The sequence below is a fragment of the Pelophylax lessonae genome (assembly GCF_965119305.1).
Source record: "Pelophylax lessonae genome assembly, chromosome: 1".
Classification (NCBI taxonomy): Eukaryota; Metazoa; Chordata; class Amphibia; order Anura; family Ranidae; genus Pelophylax; species Pelophylax lessonae.
This window is the reverse complement of record NC_138768.1, coordinates 110661122-110683633: the sequence shown is the minus strand read 5'-3', so window position 1 is coordinate 110683633 and position 22512 is coordinate 110661122. Positions and strand designations below refer to the sequence as shown.

At 41.9% G+C, this 22512-nt stretch overlaps 1 protein-coding gene across 1 annotated transcript in view; it reads right to left on the bottom strand.

The window, feature by feature from the left end:
- The window catches only part of ZSWIM6 (zinc finger SWIM-type containing 6), a 185874-nt gene that overhangs the window by 6307 nt on the left and 157055 nt on the right, over positions 1-22512 (bottom strand). The window contains exons 8-13 of the mRNA XM_082260031.1: positions 20745-20891; positions 13560-13820; positions 7662-7797; positions 6179-6336; positions 4879-5042; positions 184-265 (exon numbers count right to left, since the gene is read on the bottom strand). Of these exons, the coding sequence (XP_082116157.1) occupies positions 184-265; positions 4879-5042; positions 6179-6336; positions 7662-7797; positions 13560-13820; positions 20745-20891 (948 nt within the window). The remainder of the gene's footprint in view (positions 1-183; positions 266-4878; positions 5043-6178; positions 6337-7661; positions 7798-13559; positions 13821-20744; positions 20892-22512) is intronic.

The window sequence follows — 22512 nt, the reverse complement described above, 5'->3', positions numbered from 1 at the left end:
GAGAAGCAGAGTCTGTTTCTTGAAGCCAGGTAGATTAAACAGGTTAGTGATAAAAAGGGTCATGGACAGAGAAGAGTTTGTGACAGAGAGCGGACATTCCAAAGGATGCATGAGAAGATAAGACCTGTGATATTCCAACAGCTGCACAGATAAGAGAAGCCGACTAGTCTTCATTTTACATACCTACTTCAGTTGCACATGTTACTAGCCATCGAACCATTTCCCGACGACGCCAGTTTAAAGTGGATAAGGTCATACGCATTACCTGCAAGGCAAGAGACAGGTGAAATTACAGCAGAGAAAGGTCTTTAATGCGACACACACACACACACCAAAGTGATCGTACATCCTATACAGAGTTGTGTAAAATTGGTCTACCTAGACATAATGACTTTCAGCGGCCATTTGTCTCTTCTTGTTCTAGGGTGACATTAACTGCACCTACAGAGAAGCAGCGTTGTCACCTTAGGTTGCCCACTCCTAATTTGGACTACAGAATAGCTTCCCTGCTTTATAACAGAGGGTGGTGTTCTATAGTTCAAAAACAACTAAACAAGGCTGATAACATGCACCTTGGGATTTCAGTGTGTGTTCGTGTGTGTGCGTGTGTGTGTGTGTGTGTGTGTATATACTGTATACATGTACATCGTTTGAACAAAAGAGCAAACATTATTGTCTTGGTTCAGACCTGTTAAGGAGCTGACAGATTGTTTAGGTAGTCTTTGTGGCAGTGTCATGACCAGTTAGTACTTCAAAAGGTTCTTTACAACAAGCTATAATTTGGTTTCTTGGTATTGGAAAGTATTGCGGAATTCTTAGTATTTGTACAGTTAAAACACTCCTGATGACACTACTAAAGAGCTGATAGACTCACGGGTGCATACTGTAAGTCTCAAAGGAAACATGTCTTGATTTCGCTTATACAATCTGCTTATTTTTAATGTATGCTATTTACCACTCGGGAAAAGACAAAATTGATTTCACACACACTTTGACAAAGCTATTAAGGATCCCATAGATAACCATTATGAGGAATCAATATTAAACTAAGCCTATGCATAGCTTCCATTCTCTATACACAAGAACACTCACAAACGTGACAATGCAGAAAAGAAACCTAAAATTGGACCAAATGGGTTACTTTATTTTTTTAGTTTTTCATGGAATAAGACATTGGTTATTGTTCTGCAGGATTTTTCAAATCCTTGTTTATGCCAAGGCTCTGCTGTGATCAAAACCTCCTGCTTTCCGTCTCTGGAAAGCATTGCTTCATGTATCGACAATTTATGGTGTTACAGATCCCTGGTGATACTTGATAGAAATGTAGGGGTGGGGAGAGATCTATTATGGTCCCCACTGCCGCCAGCAACTATACTCAGCACCTTCCAAGTATGGAGGCACATGTAACCTCCCCTGTAAGGACACCCGGGTCTAGTAGCCAATGAACAGGTCAGAGCACTGTAATATAACCAAGGGAGTGATGTCACCACTCTCTCCATCGTCTCATACAAGCCAACAAGAAGGATTCTATGTCAGAAAGGGCATATAGCAAGCTCTTAGATTATTACTAATGTAGAAGCAAAGCTGGTCAATTTGTGCAGTTTGCATTTTTACAATTTAAGAAGGTAAAGAAAAAAAACAATTACAATCCTATTTCTATGAAATTATAAAGTGGGAGTACCGTACATTTTTTGGAGATCTGAGTACATCGTTTGTAATCGCTGTTTAAAACCGTACACCTTAAAACACAAGCTTTAAGGAGACATGCAGCCAAAGCTCGTTTGGCTGTACTTCTCCTGTGCGTCACAGGAGGGCAGTTTGTTCTGGTCCAGGCTGGGGAATGATCGCGACCATATAGTTGGGATCCACCCAGAAGCTTGGACTGACAGCTGGCTCAGCATCCTAGCAAGCCGCTGAGAGCCTGGGCCAGCCCCTCCAACCCCCTTAACAGCCCACACGGCGGGGGTTGGGGTGGTCAGAGTGGAGAGCCGATGCCTGGCAGTGACCAGCTCTCTGCTCACGGAGCTCTGAGAACTCAGCAGTGTTTGATCACAAGGTTCTCAGTCTCAGCCAACGGGGGGCCGATGCTGCATCCACCTAGGTAGAATTCTAAGAGAGAAAAAAAAAAAAAAACACACTCCTCTTAATATATTTCCTTTTTAACCCCAGCATTTGTGTAATCTACAACCCCAATTCCAAAAAGTTGGAACGCTGTGCAAAATCTACCTTAACAGAATTTATGACATTTGCAAATCTCAAACTCGTCTTTTATTCACAATAGAAAATAGAAAACATATCAAATTTTAATTTGAGAAAACGTACCATTTTAAGAAAAAAATAAAGGTAATTCTGAAATGGACAGGGCAACAAAAAGCTGACAAAGTAAGTGTTACTACCAAGGAAGAGCTGGCAGAAAATTTTGCAACCAATTAGGTTAATTGGCAATAGGTCAGTAACATGACTGGATATATAAAGAGAATTTTCGGCTTGGTTCACGATATTGTGACTTTGATGCGATTTACAGTCCCATTATATAGTGCAAATTAGCATATTCTATGGGGCCCAGTCACACTGTAGATCACACTAAAGTAGTACAGGAAGCTTTTCCAAAATCGCATCAAAAGTCACATTAGTGTGAACCAGGTCTAAGTGTCCTAGTGTCTCAGAAGTAAAAATTGGCAGAGATTCACCAGTCTGTGAAAAACTGCATCTAAAAATTGTCAATTTCAAAATAATGTTCAATGAAAATTGCAAGGGTCAAGGCCAAAATGCAATACTGCATGCCGTGAACAGACGCTGTTGCCTTAAAAAAAGGAATAATTCTATGATGACATCACTGCATAGGCTCAGGAATAATTCCAAAAATCACTGTCTGAACACAGTTCTCTGTGCCACCCAAATATGCAAGGAAAAGCTCTATTATGCAAAGAAGAAGCCATTTATGAACATGATCCAAAAAACAAAACACGGCAGTCTTCTCTGGGTCAAAGCTTTTTCAAGTGGTCCATTGCAAGGTAAAAAATTGTTCTGTGGTCAGACAAACTGAAATTTTGACATTCCTTTTGTCAACCATAAGCGCTGCATCCTCTAAACTAGAGAGGAGAGGGACCTCCTGGCTTGCTATCAGGCCTGAATCTCTGAGGGTATGGGGGTGCATTAGGGTATATGGAATGGGCAGCTTGCATGTCTAGAAAGGCTCCATCAATGCTGAAAGATATATCCAGGTTTTAGAGCAGGGTATGCTCCCATCCAGACAACTTTTTTAGGAAAGGCCTTGCATATTTCAGCAGGATACTGCATCTATGACAACAATTGTATCAGAAGAGTCCGGGTGCTTAACTGGCATGCCTGCAGTCCAGACCTTTTACCAACTATTTGGCACATGTTGAAACAAAAAACACAACAAAGACGACCCAGGATAGTACAGCAGTTAGAAACCTTTATCAGGCAAGAATGGGACAACATTTCTCTCCCACAACTCTAGCAACTAGTTTTCTCGGTCCCAAGACATTTACAGTGTTAAAGGAAGAGGGGATGGATGCTACACCGTGGTAAACCTGGTCCTGTCCCATCTTTGAGATGTGTTGCTGCCATCAATTTCAAAATTACCTTTTTTTTTTTTTAAATGGTACACGTTCTCAGTTGAAACAACTGATACATGTTCTATTGTGAAAAAAAATCTGGGTTTGAGGTTTGAAAATCACTGCATTCTGATTTTATGTAGATTTTACACAGCATCCCAAATTTTTTTGAATTGGGATTGTTTAAAGTAAACTAAACCCTCCTATTCTTTACAGCCTAAGGAAGGCAGCCTCTGATCTGTAGGTACCATGGTTCTGCACGTGATTAGTTATGACACCAGCTATTGCATGGCTTGACAGTTCAGTTAGGAACACAAGCAACTGTGACAGTTACCATTCATTGCATGCCTTGAACATAACTTTTTTAGGAAGCCTTTAAATTGATGGGTTTAGTTTGGCTTTAACTGCCTGAAATTACTTCTGCACAGCACATGTTAAATTTGGCTTCCCTTTGGATTTTCGAGGCCATCCAGTTCCTTTAGTAGAGATGAGAGGCACTCATGATTTGAAAGATTTATAGCACTAAACCTTATAAAATATCAGAAGTGTCTGTTGAATACTGGAGATGGATATGCAGATACAGAGAAGTAGTGGCTTATTTGCTCATCTGATAACCTCTTCTGACATCTAATCAGAACAGAGCGGTATGATTAACAGCACTTTGCTCCCAGCCCCGCTCACACCTCACAGACCAATAAGGTAGGTCTCCAAGGTGTTCACATCTAGGAAAAAGCAGAATACATTTTTCATTTTCTGAAGCATGTCTAAGCCTTATAGAAGCTGCTCCACAGACCTGAAGGCTTACTTTATAAGTGTGGTCCTTGTCCTTTAAGCGATTTGTAGGTTACCATAGTGTGCTGTGTTTGTAAGGATAAGGGAGTGCTGGGTACATTGCCGTAAGAAACAGACATACAGTAAAAACTGGTCAATGTAGGTATCAATTCTCCCATAAGTTTTCCTACTGTGGCTGGAAATCATAAGGTGTAACATTATGTAGGGGACTGGTGCTTCCAGAATGCACTAAAACCTTCATAATCTGCACCCCAATTATTTGCTACTTGTTAACTTCAAAATGATGTCCCCTTAAATTGTACTTCTAACCAAACCTTTTGATCATACATACACACAACACACAGTAATGCCAAACAATATATTGCATGCACCATACACACCAAGGATATATTCTGGAACTAAGTCGCTCTATATAACGAATAGTCACATAATATACAAGGCCGAAGAGCAGGTGTCTATCACTTTTTAGCATCCTGATCAAATCTCACGTAAAGGATTTACTAACCTGAAGGCCCAGCTCCAAAGATACTTTCAAAAGAGTTATATCTGGTAAACTGTCCATTAAAGTCGCTATTTTGAATGCATCCTGTGCAAGCTTAAATATGTGCGATGAGGAGTGGATGTTTTTCTGGATGGATTCTAACACTGTTTCCAGTCGCCTAACATCACCTGTAAGGGAAAAAAATAAATTGCCTTGATTTCTGTAATTGTACGAGAGACTGCTAACTTCTACATAGGAGCAGACAAACATTTAGGACTCTCCAGCACAGATAAAAAGTATAAATACGTAATTAAGAGAAAACAGTTGAAAGATCATAGAAGTTTTGGAGCCTGTCCTTTCAAAAAAATGTCAGCCATGGCAGCAGCTCCCTTTTAAACAATGTGATGCAGAATATCATGTCCTGTTTATACATGGACAAATGGGCGGAAACAAAACGAATAAGCCTTGTACACAGGGTGAGAAGATTGGACGAATTATCGTTTTTTTTTTTTGTAGTATGCTAGTCTCATATCGAAAATTAAGTAAGGTTACAAAAGTTCCGAAAATTCTCATAGGACAGAATAAAAGTTCACAAGTGATGCATTGTGTTGTATTGTAATGTTTTCTTCTGTTTCCAAGCATGCATGGTCTTGGTCTTCAGATGAATACTACACGGATTAAACCAAAAACGTTTGTTCTGGTATCATACGAGAACAATTTATACGTTGGTCTCTTTGGATAATTTCGCATAAACTGTCGTGATTGGCTCTCGAAAGTTGTTTACTAATGATCAGATTATTGTACAAATCGCTTTGAAAGTGGTATTTTTCATCCAATTTTCTGAATGTGTGTACTAGGCATTAGGCTAGGGTCACACTACTGTGACTAGATCCAATTATAAGTGCAACGACTTTGTTCTTACACCAGGACCAACTTCCTGTAGATAAGCACAGATGTCAAAAAGGTAAAGACCTCTTAAGAATCTATGCACCAGTTAAGGATGATCACACTACAAAACCACTATTAGTAGCAATAAAACTGGTGAAAAAGACGTTTTGCACTTCTGTTGGCCACATTAGTCTCGGCCTGTTCTATCTGGTCCTCTAGGTAACAAAATCTGAGACAGAACAGAAAAGCAAATATAAAAGTCTTTGCTAGTAGACATTGCTTATTTGCATCTTGTTACAAATCCCAAAATTCTGAATTATTTCTGTCTGACTTGTTACAAGGAGCTTTGAATAGATACACTACATTCAGTTTGAAAGAGGAGGAAAAAAAAATTGCCTGGCTTAAAAATACTAGCAATCTGTCCATATCACTGTACCTTTGGCTGCGGTCAGCATTGTTGATGCCAGCTCACACTGCTGCGACTCAATATGACTCAGGGTGAACCAACGGGGATAACGGTTAGGAACAACTGAGGCGATGTGGTGCGGGCGGGACATGTCTCCAGTGGGAGCCGTGGATTCCAACACTAGCAACCTGCAGACACAGAGACTTCAGTGTGAACAAAGTCTGAGCCTAGGGCTCCAATCAACCCAACAGAGGACAAGGCACAATCTGAGCATGGTGGGAGAAGAGAAATAGGATATTTTTTTTACTGAATACTCCATTACTGTAATTTGCACTGGAAAAAAAACCCCCCACAGATTCTACGGATTATTTTATTTTTTCACTTGCTTGTTCCTTATTTTGATTGGGTATTCAAGTATAAACATTCTCCCCATATTGGCCATAAGTATATCTGTTCTCCACAACCCTGCTGAATTGCTTTCAAACAGAATACAAGGCATAAGAATTGCTCTGCACTACCATAAAAAAAAAAAAAAAAAAAAAAAAATAAACCAATCCCTAATAATAATATATATATATATATATATATTTTTTTTTTACAGTATATACATAATGTACTGTATATGTGTACACGCACACCTTGTAATCTGTACTTTCAAACTAAAAATCCTACTAAGTAGATTGATCCATAGGAATATCACAATATTAGACTAAAGGCTTGAAAAAGGGCAATTCTCTTTAATCCCAAACTAACCATATCAGGGCTAATCTAGCTGCCCGGTGCAGAAGCACCCTAAAGTGGAAGTTCAGGCAAAAGCTAACACTAAACTTGCTCTCTGCCCTATTCAAAGCCTAATCTATGTAATCCTGTAAAGCAAGCATTGCTATACTTACCTAGTCTGCAGCCGGTTCAGTCTGGTTCCAGCATCAGCTGTCAGGGAGCAGGAGAGGCAGCCGCCGGTTCAGTCTGGTTCCAGCATCAGCTGTCAGGGAGCAGGAGAGGCAGCCGACAACGGAAGGCCTATAGTAAGTCTATGGGTGATGTCACTTCCCAGCCAGCTGCTGTTGGTCCTCTCCTTCACACAGCTTCTGCAGCTGGAAACCAGACCGGATCGGCTGCAGAATAGGCAAGCACAGAAATGTTTGCTTTACAGGGTTAGGCTGGCCATACACTATACAATTTTCTTATTCAATTTCCTTTAGATTTACCTTAAACTATGTAGTGCAAGGGCCTGCCTGACTGCATACAAATTGAAAGTGTTTAGGTTTGACCCTATATTACATGGTTTTGGTAAATCTAAAGGAAAGTTGAACAAGAAAATTGTATAGTGTATGGCCAGCCTTAGATATATTAGGTTTAAATATGATAGGGAGCAAGTTTAGAGTTCAGTTTATTGCCTGGACTTACATTTTAAGTTCATCATTAGGTTTGACTAGACAGGAAAAGGTGGAAATGGGAAAGTCTTTTCAGCTATCAATTTAAATGCAATAACTAAAACTTAGCCAAGACAAACCTCATTGCTCGCAGTGCAATTTTGTATGCCAGTTCAGCATCGTGAGGTAGGAGGGAGGTGAAGAGATACTTGGCAAATGTGTGCATTGGAATACTCTCTCGATGAATGATTTCACCCAAACCACTGTATGGTCCAGCTGTGGAGAGAAGACATGACTTCATTATGATAACAGCTCTCATTTCATATTATAAATCCATGTAATATTTCACTCTTGCACAGAGAACATACAAGCAATCAGAAGTGGCGCTTACAATCTAATGCCCCACCTGTGCCACCCATTTACCCTTACCACACTGCCCAGTTCTCTCCAAAGTTCTCTACAAAGCACCGGAAACACTAAAATGTCTGCTGGAAATCACCTAGATCAGGGGTAAGCAAAGTCATCATGCCAGCCGTTATAAACTACAAGTCCTATGAGGCACTGCAGGACTGACAGCCACAGGCGTGACAAGATGTGCAGTTTCATCACAGCTAGATTGCCGAGGTTGCCTATCCGATTCTGGATAAAATGAAAATCACTATTTTTTTGCTTAGAATAAAGATCACGATTTGCAACGTTACATCTTTCACAGTAGACAAAAATATTGGGGTAACTGTGTATTTTTTCCCTCAAAAAAATGCATTTAAAGGGCGCTGCGCAAATATAGTGTGTCATGAAATATTGCAACTACCGCCATTTTATTCTCTAGGGTCTGCTAAATTATATAGATATATATATATATAACGTTTGGGGTTTCTAAGTAATTTTCAAGCAAAAAATACTGACTTTATCTTGTAAGCAACAAATATCAGAAAAAGGCTTTGTTTTTAAGTGGTTAAACTGACCTCATTTGCAAATCCATGTTCATCCCTTTGATCTCTAAAAGAACAAAAGAATACAATGTTTCTTTTTAGCTCTCTTTCAGGGTTAAGCAATGTTAAGCATTGCCGGCTGGTTTTTTTTGACAGATGTGAGCAGGAGAACTGCTCTGCACCAGTTACATGAATCGTGGAAATGTTGAATTAAGATCATGACGGGGGTTGAATTGAGATTGCCATTTTTTAATGATTAATCATGCAGCTCTACTATCACTGATCTGAATCTTTGGCGAAAATTAAATACATTTTGCCCCCAGATCTAATGAGGGGGAAAATATACCACGTTACCCCAATATATATGCAAAACAGCCTGGGAGTTCAAACACATGACTGTAGGCAGAGAAGGTGAAGGAAGCACCTTTAGCAGTGTTGACAGGATAGGCCTTTGGGGACAATTTCTACTACATGGGTGAGATCCTTATGATTTTAGTAGCTGCTTTTTTTGTGAACAGATTTCATCAGTTTAGGGATCACAAAATACTGCTGTAATTTGCATGTACCTAAGGCCAAACTGCTCATTCGGAGGCTGCTGCTAGCTACATAAATGCAAACATTTTTACATATTTACATAAATAAATTAGTTACAGATGAGATGTCTAAATTAAAGGCAATTTTATGCTGTGTGACATGTTGATGAGATTTTACTCTGGTGAATCTTCGCAGCACAGCGCTACTGTTTAGTGGGTCTAAAGCATTAAGGTGTTTCACCTTATTGCATCTATGGATAAAGGTGAAAAACCGTCTGCTACAGAATTCACCCCTCCCCTCCCCCAGCACCTCCTTATTCTTCCATGAGCTTGATCCAGCGATGTGCGCAAGAGCAGCGTCTTGTCGCTGTCCCCCTCCTCCCTGGGTAGATTGATAAATCAAATGCTATCTTGAGAATTACGACTAAGCGAGTGGGGCTCAGCCCCGTATAGACACAGACAGGGTGGCTTGGGAGTGAGCACACACGTGTGCCCCCATGGAAAGCGGCTTCCCATGGGGGCGCTTGCCGAGGAGAAGGAGCCTGGAGCACTAATGGGGGAACCCAAAAGAAAGGATCAGGGCTGCTCTGTGCAATACCATTGCACAGAACTAGGTAATTATGACGTTTGTTATTTACATTTTTTTTTTTTTAAATGGGCTCTATATACTCTTAAAGCGACATTAAACTTCAACAATAAGCTCTCTTTTGATCTCTCAATTACAACACTGAAAAGGGAATATTAGTTCAATAAGTGGGAAAAAAAAAATGGCAATCCTGTCATGGGAGAACTCTTCTACCCGTATTGTATTTGTATCAGTTGCTAGTTTTCCAGCTTTCCCTGCACTACAGAGCCCCTTCTTCTCTAGATTATAAAGAAAAGGAGAGGGGAAGGCGTTATGTAGTCCTGTCCTGTGGTGAAGACACTACTCCATAGATACAGAAAATTTAGCGAGTGTTGTCACCTTAGGATAGGAAGTGTGTTAATGGCAAGATTGCTAGGTAACAAAGGCAAAAAAAAAAACCTTTACAAAGAAAACTAATGGCTATTAAGCTGCATTATAGGCCTGGGTCTCGATCACCAGCTGCTTTCATTGGCTGGGTGAGGATGAATCACTCTTGCGCATGCGTGGGAGAGTCCAGTCAGATTTGGCATTGCCAAATTAGGACAGTGACCTGCACGTGAGTGGCTCATGGTACAAGTGCAGATAGGCAGGAGAGTGAAGCCCCGTACACACGTAGGGAATTTTCGTCCAACGTCCGATCTGCCGATTTTCGGCTTGTTAGTATGATGCTTCTGACAACCGACTCAGACTTTTCGGCCGAAAAAAATCTGGTGTGCAGGCTATAAAATTTTTGTCCGCCGTCAAAAAAACGGCCGATTTTCGTGCAGTCAGTACAGATTGACAGGGAAAAAAAATCTTATGAGCAAGACTGGGCATGCTCAGAGAAGAAAAAACACAAAGAAAGCAAACCAACACATGACATCACTTCTGAAGTAGATTTTTGTTGGGCGAGAAAATTCGTGTGCAGTCTAGGCACATTCCAACCAACAAAACACCACTCTGGACAAAAGACGGACGATCGGTCGGCCGATAATCGTTGCGTGTGTACAGGGCTTAACTTTACGCAGAAGAGACAAAGCATGTCTCTTCTTCATTAAAATTCCTACCTGTCCTCCCATTTATAATTTTGGCCTAAAGTTCAGCTTTAAACTATATACATCAGGTGTCCTAATAAACCCATTCAAAACCAAACAGACCCGGGCGGGGATTTCTTTCATGGGTAAACAATATACACAAGTCCACTGTCAATGACATCAGTATCACACAAATCAGACTGACATTCCTCCAGTGCAATTTAAATAAAATGGTTCCATTACACACCTCTACTCTATCCTCTCCTCTGCCTTTAGAAAATAAAGGTGTTTGTGCAGGAATTGGCAGACGCCAGGCACGTTGCACACAACTCTGAACGCATTACAGGAGCAGATGGAACCAACTCTTCATCCTGTCAGCATCTAATAAATGCAGCGGTTGGGCGTTCCTCTACTAATGATCAATACGGCAGAAAAGGAATGTAAAGCTATTGTAGAATAATTAAATCCATACAGCCGCATGCTGTGCAAGCAGATTAGTTATTCCTATGCACATAAATGGCATTTCCTAAAGGAGGATTCCACCCTCATGCAACTTTAATGCACAGCTTTTTACTTCGTCTAATGCAAATTTAAAAAGCTTTTATGCAAAGCTTTTCCACTGCGGTTCGCACCAACACCTTTGCACCAAAACATTTTACTCGGAAAATAGAAATCATAGATTTGCCAGGGACAAAGCAGCATCCACTGCATAAACTTACAGCTGAGCTACACAATATGCAAAGATGACCGAGAAACACCACCTGGATAATAAGTATTTCAGGCAATCCCAAGTGTGCACCTAATCGGAGAACAAACCAGCTGTTCTAAGTGAAGTGGGATAGGATATTATCCAAATTACTGCCTTCCACCCCAAGCTATGCAAAACTGCAGGTGCTCTTTATGTTAAGGCGAAATTCACATGAATATACTGTTCCACACACGTGTAAAGGGCTGCCTTTACCCACACAAGAGGTAGTGGTGTTCATGCAGCCAGCCTGTTCAATGCCAGGCAGACGGCTGCACAGATCTCCAACCACATCTGTGAGGATGTGTTTGTAGATCGGTGCAGCTGTCCACCTGTCATTGATCTGAACAGGCTACCTGCATGACCACCACTACCTCTCGTATAAGACAGTCCTTTTCACTAGTGTATGAAACAGTACACCCATGTCAATGAGGCCTAAAGAGGAAGAAAGCATTGTTCCCAACAACAGGTAATGTACACCTCACTCCCTGTACCAATTTAATGGTCGTCTAAAGCCAGGTCATGGACATACTGTAGTTATGTTTAAAAAGAGCTCCCACAGACCTCTGTAGCTGGAGACACTTTGGAGCAATTCACTCAAAATTGTCAGAAGTAGTACTAAAATTATTTTCTCAGCAGCTTAGGCACCCCTGCTGCCCTTCCTGCTCGGTTTACAATATGGATTAGAAGAGTGGAATTCTAGAAAATCACTGCTAAAGGAGAAAGCCAAGGTAAATCCCTGTATACAACCAGAACCTTAAAAAGGGAGAAGATGAAAAAAAGTAAAAAATTTCAGGATGCACACAGGCTCAGGCGCCTGCCCACCTGGAGTACGGTTTCTTGTTCTCCTTCACTTGCTGGTTTGACTTTAGAGGCGTCATTCCCGGGGTAAGTTTGCCTCCCTTACACGGAGGACCTGGGAATGGCGCGTTCTCTGCGTAAATGTAATTTAAAGTAGCGGATCACCTTTTTATATTTTCTCATACTGTCCGCTTTTGGTTCTCCGCACTTTTGTGTTGTAATGACAAACCTGTTGTTTCATGAATCTACATATTTGCCTGTATTGTATTCTTTAAATAAAAAATTTGAAAAAAAAAAAAAAAAAAAGGAGAAGAGTAGGTGAACTAGTTTTTCTCATCCCTCAGGTGGAAAAAACTGCAGTTTAACCACTTCTGGACCGGAAGGATTTGCCCCCTTAATGACCAGGCCCTTTTTTGTGATTCGGCACTGTTACGCTAAATGGACAATTGCGGTCGTGCGACGCTGTACCCAAATAAAATTGATGTCTTTTTTTTCCCCCACATATAGAGCTTTCTTTTGGGGGTATTTGATCACCTCTACCACGATTTTTATTTTTTGTGCTATAAACAAGAAAAAAAAAAGCGACTATTCTGAAAAAACAAAAAACACAATATTTTTCACTTTCTGCTATATAACATTCCCAAAAAATTTAAAAATCAAAATTTTTTACAATTTTAGGCCAATTTTTTTTCGGCTACATATTTTTGGAAAAAAAATAAATAAATCGCAATAAGTGTATTTTGATTGGTTTGCACAAAAGTTATCGTGTCTACTAACTACGGGAAATATGTATGTCATTTTTATTGTTTTTTTTTTTTTTTACTGGTAACGGCGGCGATCTGCGATTTTGCGACATTGCGGCGGACAGATCGGACCCCTGACTGACATTGACACTTTTTGGGGGACCAGTGACATTACTACAGTAATCAGTGCTAAAAATATGCACCGTTACTGTAATAACACTGGCAGGGAAGGGGTTAACACTGTGGGTGATCAAGGGGTTAAATGTGAGCCTAGGGGAGTGATTCTAACAGTATGGGGGTGGGGCTTATGGAATGACCATAGAGCCCTTAGATCCTATATAGCTGACCGTTCTCTCTCAGCGGAGAGCGATAGCGGGTGCCCGGCGACAATCTGAACCGGCTGCATCGGAGTCCCCGCTGCCGGGGGGTAGGTAGCCCTACGTCGGTTAGCGCAGGAGAGCCAGCCTGCCTCATAGTATATATGCGGCGGGCGGACCAGAAGCGGTTTATCCAACACTACAGGTGCACTTTACTACAAAATGCACAAGCTTGCGTTTTATAACCCAAGACAAATCTGTAGGGCAGAGACAAAGTCATAGCCTAAATATGTGGACACTGGATTTGTATGGTTAGCTGAGCTCCTCACCTTCTAATAGGAAGACTGCTTGTTTTCTGAAGATTTTCACTAGCGTATCATCCAGCTCGATTTCTTGTAGTTTAGAGATGAGCTGCTCCTCGTTCCGGCAGACCTTCTCTTGTGCATACAAGCCATCTGGCATGATCCTCTGCTGGCCCAGTCCTATCAGAGCAACCTCCACAGCCAGTGTTAGGTAAGACTCTCCTTCTTCCAGAAACTTGTGTGGAGACAGGTGTTGGTATTCCTGAGACTTGCAATGCCCAAAGCCATCTGTAGCAGGAAAAACAAAGATTCAGAGTGCAGCTCAAACGATCAAACCCCCTGCAATGTTCCAAAAGAAAACCCCAGGAAATAGAAAAGCAAGCGGACACATGGGCAAAACCCTAACAGATACCTAGCAAACCGAGAACCTAAATGTCCAACATTTACATGCATCCTAAAGCCAGATTCTTCAATAAATATATCTGCGTGTATTAACTGATGTGCAGGGCAAGCTCTGAATTCTACACTTTATGCATAAAGTTTCTCTATCTGTATATAACAGAATATATAAAGCAGGTTAGGATTTTTTTTTTTTACCATGATTAAAATACCAAGGAAAACACACGTTTACCGGAAACAAAGAAAAACACCTGGAAAGAAGCATCAGATGGAAGGTGGCAACCTAAAAATCCAGGAGTCCCCGCATAGGGATTGATTACAACCAATTTCAATACACGAATGACAGCCCATGTGTTTATAGAATGTCATTTTCCATCTGACTCTTGCGGGTATTTTTCTCCCCATCCCCCTCAGTTCCATTAAGCCACAATTAGCAATTGTGCGTTCTTTTAAATAGAAAAAATTAGTAACCCTCGTTTGCACAAAGTGGTCCAGTACTCTATAGGGTTTAACTGATGCTTCTACAAAATGATCCTAGGCGGAGCTTCAGTCTCCTAATCAACATTGACTATTTTTAATCCTTAAGATGTTGGCAATAGTGAATAGATAGGAAAGTATATCATATTTACTTGTTTTATACTTTTTTTCAGTTACTTCCTTATTTCCAGTCCTAGGCGATTTATTCAATACATCACATGAGTCTTCAGAAGGGGGGACTTTGTCAGCTAAAAAGCACACCCTCCATCCTGCTTGCCTGAGCTATGGGCAGATGGATTCCAGAAATAAATGCTATAGAAATTATCTACCCTTACTCAAGATAGCCACTGCCAGAAATGCTAAGGGTGGTTTTCCAAGTGATTTTGCAGCAAAATAAAGCATGGTGACATGGATGAATGGTTTACATTGCTTTGAATATTACAAAAAGAATAAATAGTGTTTTTGTATTGTGGTACTCAGGTGCAGAGTAGTCCCACTTAAAAAATAGGACCACGTCCTAAAGTGGTTCTAAAGACCGAAGTTTTTCCCCCCCCCCCCCATCTTAAAGTGATTATAAAGTCTTCTTTTTTTATTATACCTGCCTCCTCTGTGCAGTTGGTTTTGCACAGAACAGCCCGGATCCTCCTCTTCTTGGGTCCCTTTTCGGTGCTCCTGGCCCCTCCCTCCTGTTGAGTGCCCCCCACAGCAAGCAGCTTGCTATGGGGACACCTGAGCCGAGCTGCAGCTCTGTGTCTCCATTCAGACATGGAGCTGCCGTTCAGCCCTGTCCCCTCTCTCTCCCGATTGGCTGACTTTGATTGACAGTCATGGGAGTCAATGGCGCCGCTACTCTGTCTCAGCCAATCAGGAGGGAGAGCCCCGGACAGCCGTGGGACTCGTAGACATTGCTGGACAGAGATGGGGCGCAAGTAAGTATTAGAGGGGCTGAGGAGGGCTGCTGCACACAGAAGGCTTATCTTAATGCAAAGAATGCATTAAGATGAAAAAACCTTTGCCTTTACAACTTCTTTATTGCATTCTATTCATTAGGATAAAAAAACCTTCAGTGTACAACTGCCCCCCTCCTAATACTTACCTGAGCCTCATCTCTATCCAGCAATGATGTGCACGAGCTGCCCTTTGGCTGTCCGGGACTCTCTCCCCTGATTGGCTGAGACACCGCAGAGGCGCCACTGGCTCCCACTGCTGTCAAAGTCAGTTAGCAAATGAGGAGAGAGAGGGGATGTCTGAACGGACACACAGAGCAGCGGTTCGGCTCTGGCGCCCCCATAACAGGGAGGGGCCAGGAGCGCCAGCAAGGGACCAGAGAAGAGGAGGATCCAGGCTGCTCTGTGCAAAATCACTGCATTTTAAAAACAAGACTTTTAAAATCACTTTAAACCACAGTAAACTACAAGCTGGACACCGTAAATTTAAATCAGATACAGGGGTATCGGTAGTGTACAAAGCAGTGTAGTGCAACTGGCAGAGCAATATTTTCTGCAGTCCAATGAAAGTGGATTTCTGATTGGCTCCTACAGCTTAATGAAATCAGCACATCACTCTTTAAAGTCTCTGTCTATCTCTTATGGACATTCAGCGCAGGGCTCAGGAGCCCGAGTGCCCCCATGGCAAGCGTCTTGCTATGAGGGCACTCAGTGGGTTGGAGCCCAGCACGTCAGCAGGAGATCAGAGAGGAGGAGGATCATTCCTGCTCTGTGCAAAACCACTGCACAGAGCAGGTAAGTAGAACACGTTTGTTATTGGGGGAACACAAGCCTTTCGTATTACCGTATTTTCCGGCGTATAAGACGACTGGGCGTATAAGACGACCCCCCCCTAATTTTCATCTACCGGTAATACTTCTACTTAGGTTACCTTGGAGATATTATACTCGGCATATAAGACGACCCCCCATTTTTGGGGGATTTTTTTGAGGTTCAAAAGTAGTCTTATACGCCAGAAAATACAGTACTTTAAATAAGTTCACCTTTTGTAAAATGTTATAACGTATTCAGGGTGTAACATGTTACAAGTTCACTGGCCCCTGAACCTTCCCGGCTCCCCAATGTGACAGGCGTTGGGCAGTATTCTTCCCACGATATTGCTCCGCCCACGTCACTCATTCACAGAACTCTGTGAATAGAAAACTACAAGGTACGGCAGCCCTGCGGGCGGCTGTCAGCTTGTAGTTCTCAATGAAGTACCAAGGCACTGTTGAGCGCTGTGGTCGTTCATTGATGCTTCCTGTTAGTGTGTAAGGCTGGCCATACACCATACAATTTTCTTATTTAATTTCCTTTAGATTTACCTTCAACTATGTAGTGCAAGGGCCTGCCTGATTGCATACAAATTGAAAGTGTTCAGGTTTGAACTTATATTATATTGTTTTGGTAAATCTAAAGGAAAGTTGAACAAGAAAATTGTATAGTGTATGGCCAGCCTAACTGCTTAGCTGTATGATGTACAGCCAAAGTCTGCAAGAACACTGCATTACACCCAAGAACTGATTTCCATGCCTCCAAACCAAAAAAAGAAATCAATGCATTTTTACCTGCAAAAAGATGTGCATCTATTTTTTTTAGAAAAGTGAACTTAACCTTTCCGTTTCAAGTATTTTATTGAATAATGCAAGTGAGTAACAACGTTTGACATACAGAATAATGCAAGGTAATGTAAACAAAGCTTGGTAACAGAGCATGACCAATAACTAACTACAGCAAATCGTGAGGGTTAGTAGACAAGGGGCGTTAAAATGGGTGGTCACGACAAAGTAGTGATTGGCATCACCAACCCACCGGCACCCCATATAGGGAGCACACTGTGCCTAGGTGGGGAGGCAAAACCAACCAATTGTTAAACTAAAAGGGAACAGTACCCAAGTCTACCGTATCATGTGGGAAGAGGCAGGGGGATGAGAGGAACCTCACGGGTATCTACCAAACAGGAAAAACATGGGCTACAGTCAGCCAGAATGAGGGAACAAGTCAAACGGGTAACCTGTAAACTGTAGTAAAAATGACAAGGTAGAACAAACTCAGACGTAGGTGCTACAACATATGTATGCAGAAGGAAGGAAGCGGGGGGGGGGGGGGGGGGTGACAAGGATACTTGGATACTGAACTTAACCTTTAAGTATGCATCAAGTGAAGTCAGCACAGGCGATCTACATACTTTTCCTAGATTAGTAACTGAGAAAGTAATATTGCACAAAAGTTAGGCATGTGTCACTCCACACCAAGGTTGTTGATTGCTGGCAAACTGGCTCTATTTTCTAAAGAAGCAAAAGCAAATAACCTGCCAACCTCCAATGTGTATAAAAGAAGAATGCCAACATTTAAAGCACCTCTCCTACACAACCTATATACACAAGGATCTAACAAGGCATGAGAGCAGAGGCTGGAAGTTCCCAGCAACACAACTATTTATCCTTCAGCTATTCTGAACCATGAAAGCATTTTTCCATGAACTGCATAGCACTAGAACCTCCTACACAGCCATCTCTGGAGGCAGTGCCTGGACTAAATGCAAGATCAAAAGTTCCTGGGCAAAACACCAAAGAGCTGTTTGTTCACGTGAAGCTATCCCTGAGGCATCCAATTAGATAACTCCAAAAGCAGCTAAATCAAAGTTTTATCAAGCTGCCTGATGGAGTAAAGCTGGCCATACAGGAGTCTTGTTTTCCAACCAGCACGTTGAATGAAAGAAAATGATTTGATTCCCCATCCACACACAATGTGGATGGAGGAATTCCTCCTGCTGCACGGTTGTATTCTGACAGCAGGGAGACTTTCCTCATCAAGAGAAAATTTTCCAACAACCTTGTCGTACACAGGTTGATGGATTGATCGACTTTTGTACAACCAGCCTACCTATACATGGACTAAAATTCGTCTGGTCCCTGCTGAACGGGCTGAATTTCAATCCATGTATGGCCGGCTTAAAGCAGATCTTCACTGCATCTGTGTGTCACAAACCAAAAACACCATTTCATTCAATTTTATTGTTCCAAGCAACCCCCTCCCCCATCTATCAATGTCTACATGCTTTATTTTGTTGAGAAATTACTTTGAAATTCAACCCCCTAGCATTTGTGGCCTTGAGGGAGGGCAGAGGTTTCATTTAGCATTTACTTTCTGGAATCCATCTGTCCTTAGTTTAGGCATGGATGCAGGAGAGAGAGGAGGCTTAGCTGAGAAAACCACTCCTCTCCTGAAGACTCCTGGGTTGTAGGACATTTGCCTAGGCAAGAAGCCAGGAAGTAACTGAAGAAATATTACAAAAAAGAAGTTTAAAACAAATAAATAGGATATACTTTTCTATCCATTTACTAATGCTAGCAGCACAAAATAAGCAATAATCAATGGTGATTGGGAGAGTAAAGTTCCACTTTAAAGTGTTTGTGTATTATCTGTGGCTGCTGTTGACTTCACTGGGTATAGGAGAGGGTTTACAGAGATGAAATAAATCCTCCTACATTGGTTTTACATGTATATCTGCGGTCTTTCCCTTTCTACAAGTTTTAAAAATCTTTCTTCCCGCTGTGCATAGGGGGCGGGTGCGGAGTCTGGACATGCACTATGTGAGAGCTGATTGGGGGAAAGGCACACACCCCCACTCCACATAGGCAGAGGAACAAAAAGGAACCTTTAGTGCCAGTTCACACTTCCGCGTGTGCGGCGATCGCATGTAATATCGGAGCTGCTCCTTCATTACATGCGATCGGATGTGCAGTGCGAATTCAGCCATACACTTTGTATGGCTGAATTCGCACCGCACCCGCACAAAACTCGCACATGAGGCATTTTTTTCAGCCGCATCAGGATCGGATTGCACAGTGGTTCACACTTGTGCGATCCGATCCTGTGCGAACTGTCAGATCGCACTGCGATATGCGATCAAACTGGGGGTGTCGTTAACATTTCATTGACACCCCCAGCGTATCGCATATGAACTGCCTCTTGTGCGGATGCGATGCGGGAACAGGCTGCGAATTCGCAGCCTTCCCGCATCGCACAAGTGTGACCCGGAACTTAGGGTCCTTTCACACGGTGCAATCCGTTCTCTGCTCAGCGGGGGATCGATCCACCAATCCCCACTGAGCAGGCGGATGACAACTCACTCACAGAGCAGAGACGGAGCTGTCAGATTCCCCGCTGTCCTCTATGGGGAATCGGATGAGAAAAGACCGCCTGTCCATTCTCATCTGATCCCATCTGCTGGACGGATGGACAATAGGGTTGCCATCCGTCCGGATTTCACAGATAGGATCGGAAGCGGATAGCAGTGGGTGTCAGCGGAGATGTCTCCGTTGACATCCGCTGCCCCATATGAATGCATGGAGCATCCGATCAGGTCCTCCTAAAAAACCGACAGGCAGATCTGATCGGATCGTTCGTGTGAAAGGACCCTTACTTTGAGGCTTTTAAAACACTTTAAGGCAACAGCTTGAAAGGGGAAAAATAAAACTGTGGGTAGACTTGTTCTAATTCTCTTCCAAAAGGTGGGTAGAACTGCCATAGAAATCTGCCCAAGTATATTATTTTAAACAATAAGGAAAAGAAAAAGAAAACGTGGACACAGCCTGTCAGTGAACAGATAAATCACAGTTAAATGAATTCCTCAAAATGGCACCCTCTTCAGTCGGACACAAAAATATGAAAAATCTACATTGCATGGATTATTGCATTTGGTTGCATGATTTATGTCTTTCAATTTCCAAATGGTTTAACACCATCAAGAAATCAAAACAGAGAATTTAATTTCCTGGTGGAAAGTCGGCAGTGCGCGGCATTAAACGCCCCACACAATGCCTCATGACAAATCTTCATATTACCTACTTAGAAGTTAATAAAAGCTGCAGCTGGAATGCCATCAATCATTCATTACTAGCAGTGGGTATCCAGAGTCATTTAATGAAATCGTGCCATGCTGTACTCTGTGTTCAGAAATGACACTCATTTGTGTCACAATTATTTCAAGAAAATGGGATTTGGTTTTAAAACATTAAAGGATTTAGCATATTTGCTTTTGTTGAAAGATAATGACTGGCCGGGGTGTCGCATGCATGTGGCATGGCGAGAAGGTTAAACACGCAGGGTTATCTTAATGAAAAGCACGCTTGTATTGGTGTTATTCAGGTAACACAGTTTTATATTGTCATCTCCTCTGGTTTAACCAAAGTAAGGCAAAGAGCTAAGTGGTCTGTGTGGCATAGAAGTTACCTCTAAAAACATTAAAACTAAAATATTATTGGCATCTGAAAAATGATGCCGTAAATAACGGCTACAAAAGGCCAACTTATAAACTGGGTAATGGCATGAAAGTGCGCCTTACCTGTAAAATCTGAAAAGCCGTGAAACCCTTCGTCATCTGCCTTACAAGCCTCCATGAGGCTACTAAATAGAGTACCGATTGGATCCAAGGGATGTCCCACCCAGCCTTCCAGATTAGTGATGGATGTCAAGCCTTTGTGAAGCAGCTCTGTAAAAAAAAAATAGATAAAAATAAGATTGCACTGATGTGCTACTGAACCAAAAAGTTCCTTAACAGGATTTAAAATCAGACAAGGATTAGTTCCAAAAAGCCACATGCAACTTCAAGCTTGGCAATAACACCCTAGTCAAACCTAGAGTCAAACCGCTGAGCAAACAAGGTGGATACCACTATTTCCTCTTCTCCAATATATACCGCATTTCAGATGCCGTTATACATTTACACTGTACACATGGCTCTTAAAAGGAAAACTGCCACCCAAAACTGATATTTAACTCCACTTTAAAATATCTGTAAAAACTGCAATGCACCCATTATCCCCACTGTTTGATTTAAAGGCTGGGTTAATATTTAAGGAAAAGATAATAAATGACCATATTTTTGCAAGAATGTGCATATTTTGTAATTTTTTCCCCCGCTAAAGCCTACAAATTCTTGCATCTGCTATGATTTGGATTAGGGGGGAATGTCAGGCTTCTACAGACACGTCCTATGCCATTACCTTGGTAGAGCTTTTAGTTGAAAAGCTGTAAGAAGAGTCAATGGACTACAAGTGGCTGATCAGAACACTTGTAGTCCATTGAGAACCATGTGCTGGGGTGACAAACCGGGCTTGTAGTTTTATTCATTCGCAGATCTCTGAATTAATAACTTGGCTATGCAGGAGCCTGATACAGGGACTGCAGGGGGAGAGAAACCCCTGCCCACTGTCACAAGGGGATGGGGGGGGGGGGGGGTGCTAGAAAAGATTACATCTTAAATAAGGATAACAAATTCGAAATGGTGAACTTCTCTTTTAACCGATTGCCAACCACCTCACATAGGAGTACAGAGGGCAGAGCGGCTTACCTGCGCTGGATCATGTATCCAATACGTGATCCAGCTGTACTGGGTAAGGGGTGTGCATGAGCCTGCCATGTCGAGTGTGCTGTGATTAGTCAAAGCACAAGCTGATCAGTGAGCCCTGGCCAACTATTGCCAGCTGGGACCTGCTAAATGGCTAAGAGGAGGACAGGACAGAGATCTGTCGGTATAAACCCCACAGAGCTCTGTCCTATCTGCTGTGATGTGCTGGTTTTTGTTTCCTTGCAAAGCAGGGAATAAAAACGGCAGATCCCTTAATAAAAACAGCACATAATGAATGCACCAAGCACTGCTAGGCACACATTTAACCCCTTGATTGCCCAAGATGTTAACCCCTTCTCAGTCATTAGTACAGTGACAGTTTACACTTTTTTACATTTTGGTCTTTTTTGTCAATAGTGAAAAAAATAAAAAATCCAGTGGTGATCAAATACCACCAAAAGAAAGCTCTATTTGTATAAAAAAAAAAATTATGTGCATTTCATTTGGGTACAGTGTTGCATGACTGTGCAATTGTCAGTTAAAGTAATGCAGTGCCAAAAAGCAAACAATGGCCTGGTCATGAAGGGGCATAAATCTTCCAGGGGGCAAGTGATTAAAATCCAACTAAATCCATATTAATTTAGTTTAGGAAAGGGGACACAACCTATGTTTTTTCTATCTGTGTGTCGCTGTTGGGGGTACTCATTTCCTGACCTGGTGACACCCAATTTGTCAGGTATGATGTGGTCTCTCCTTGTGATGG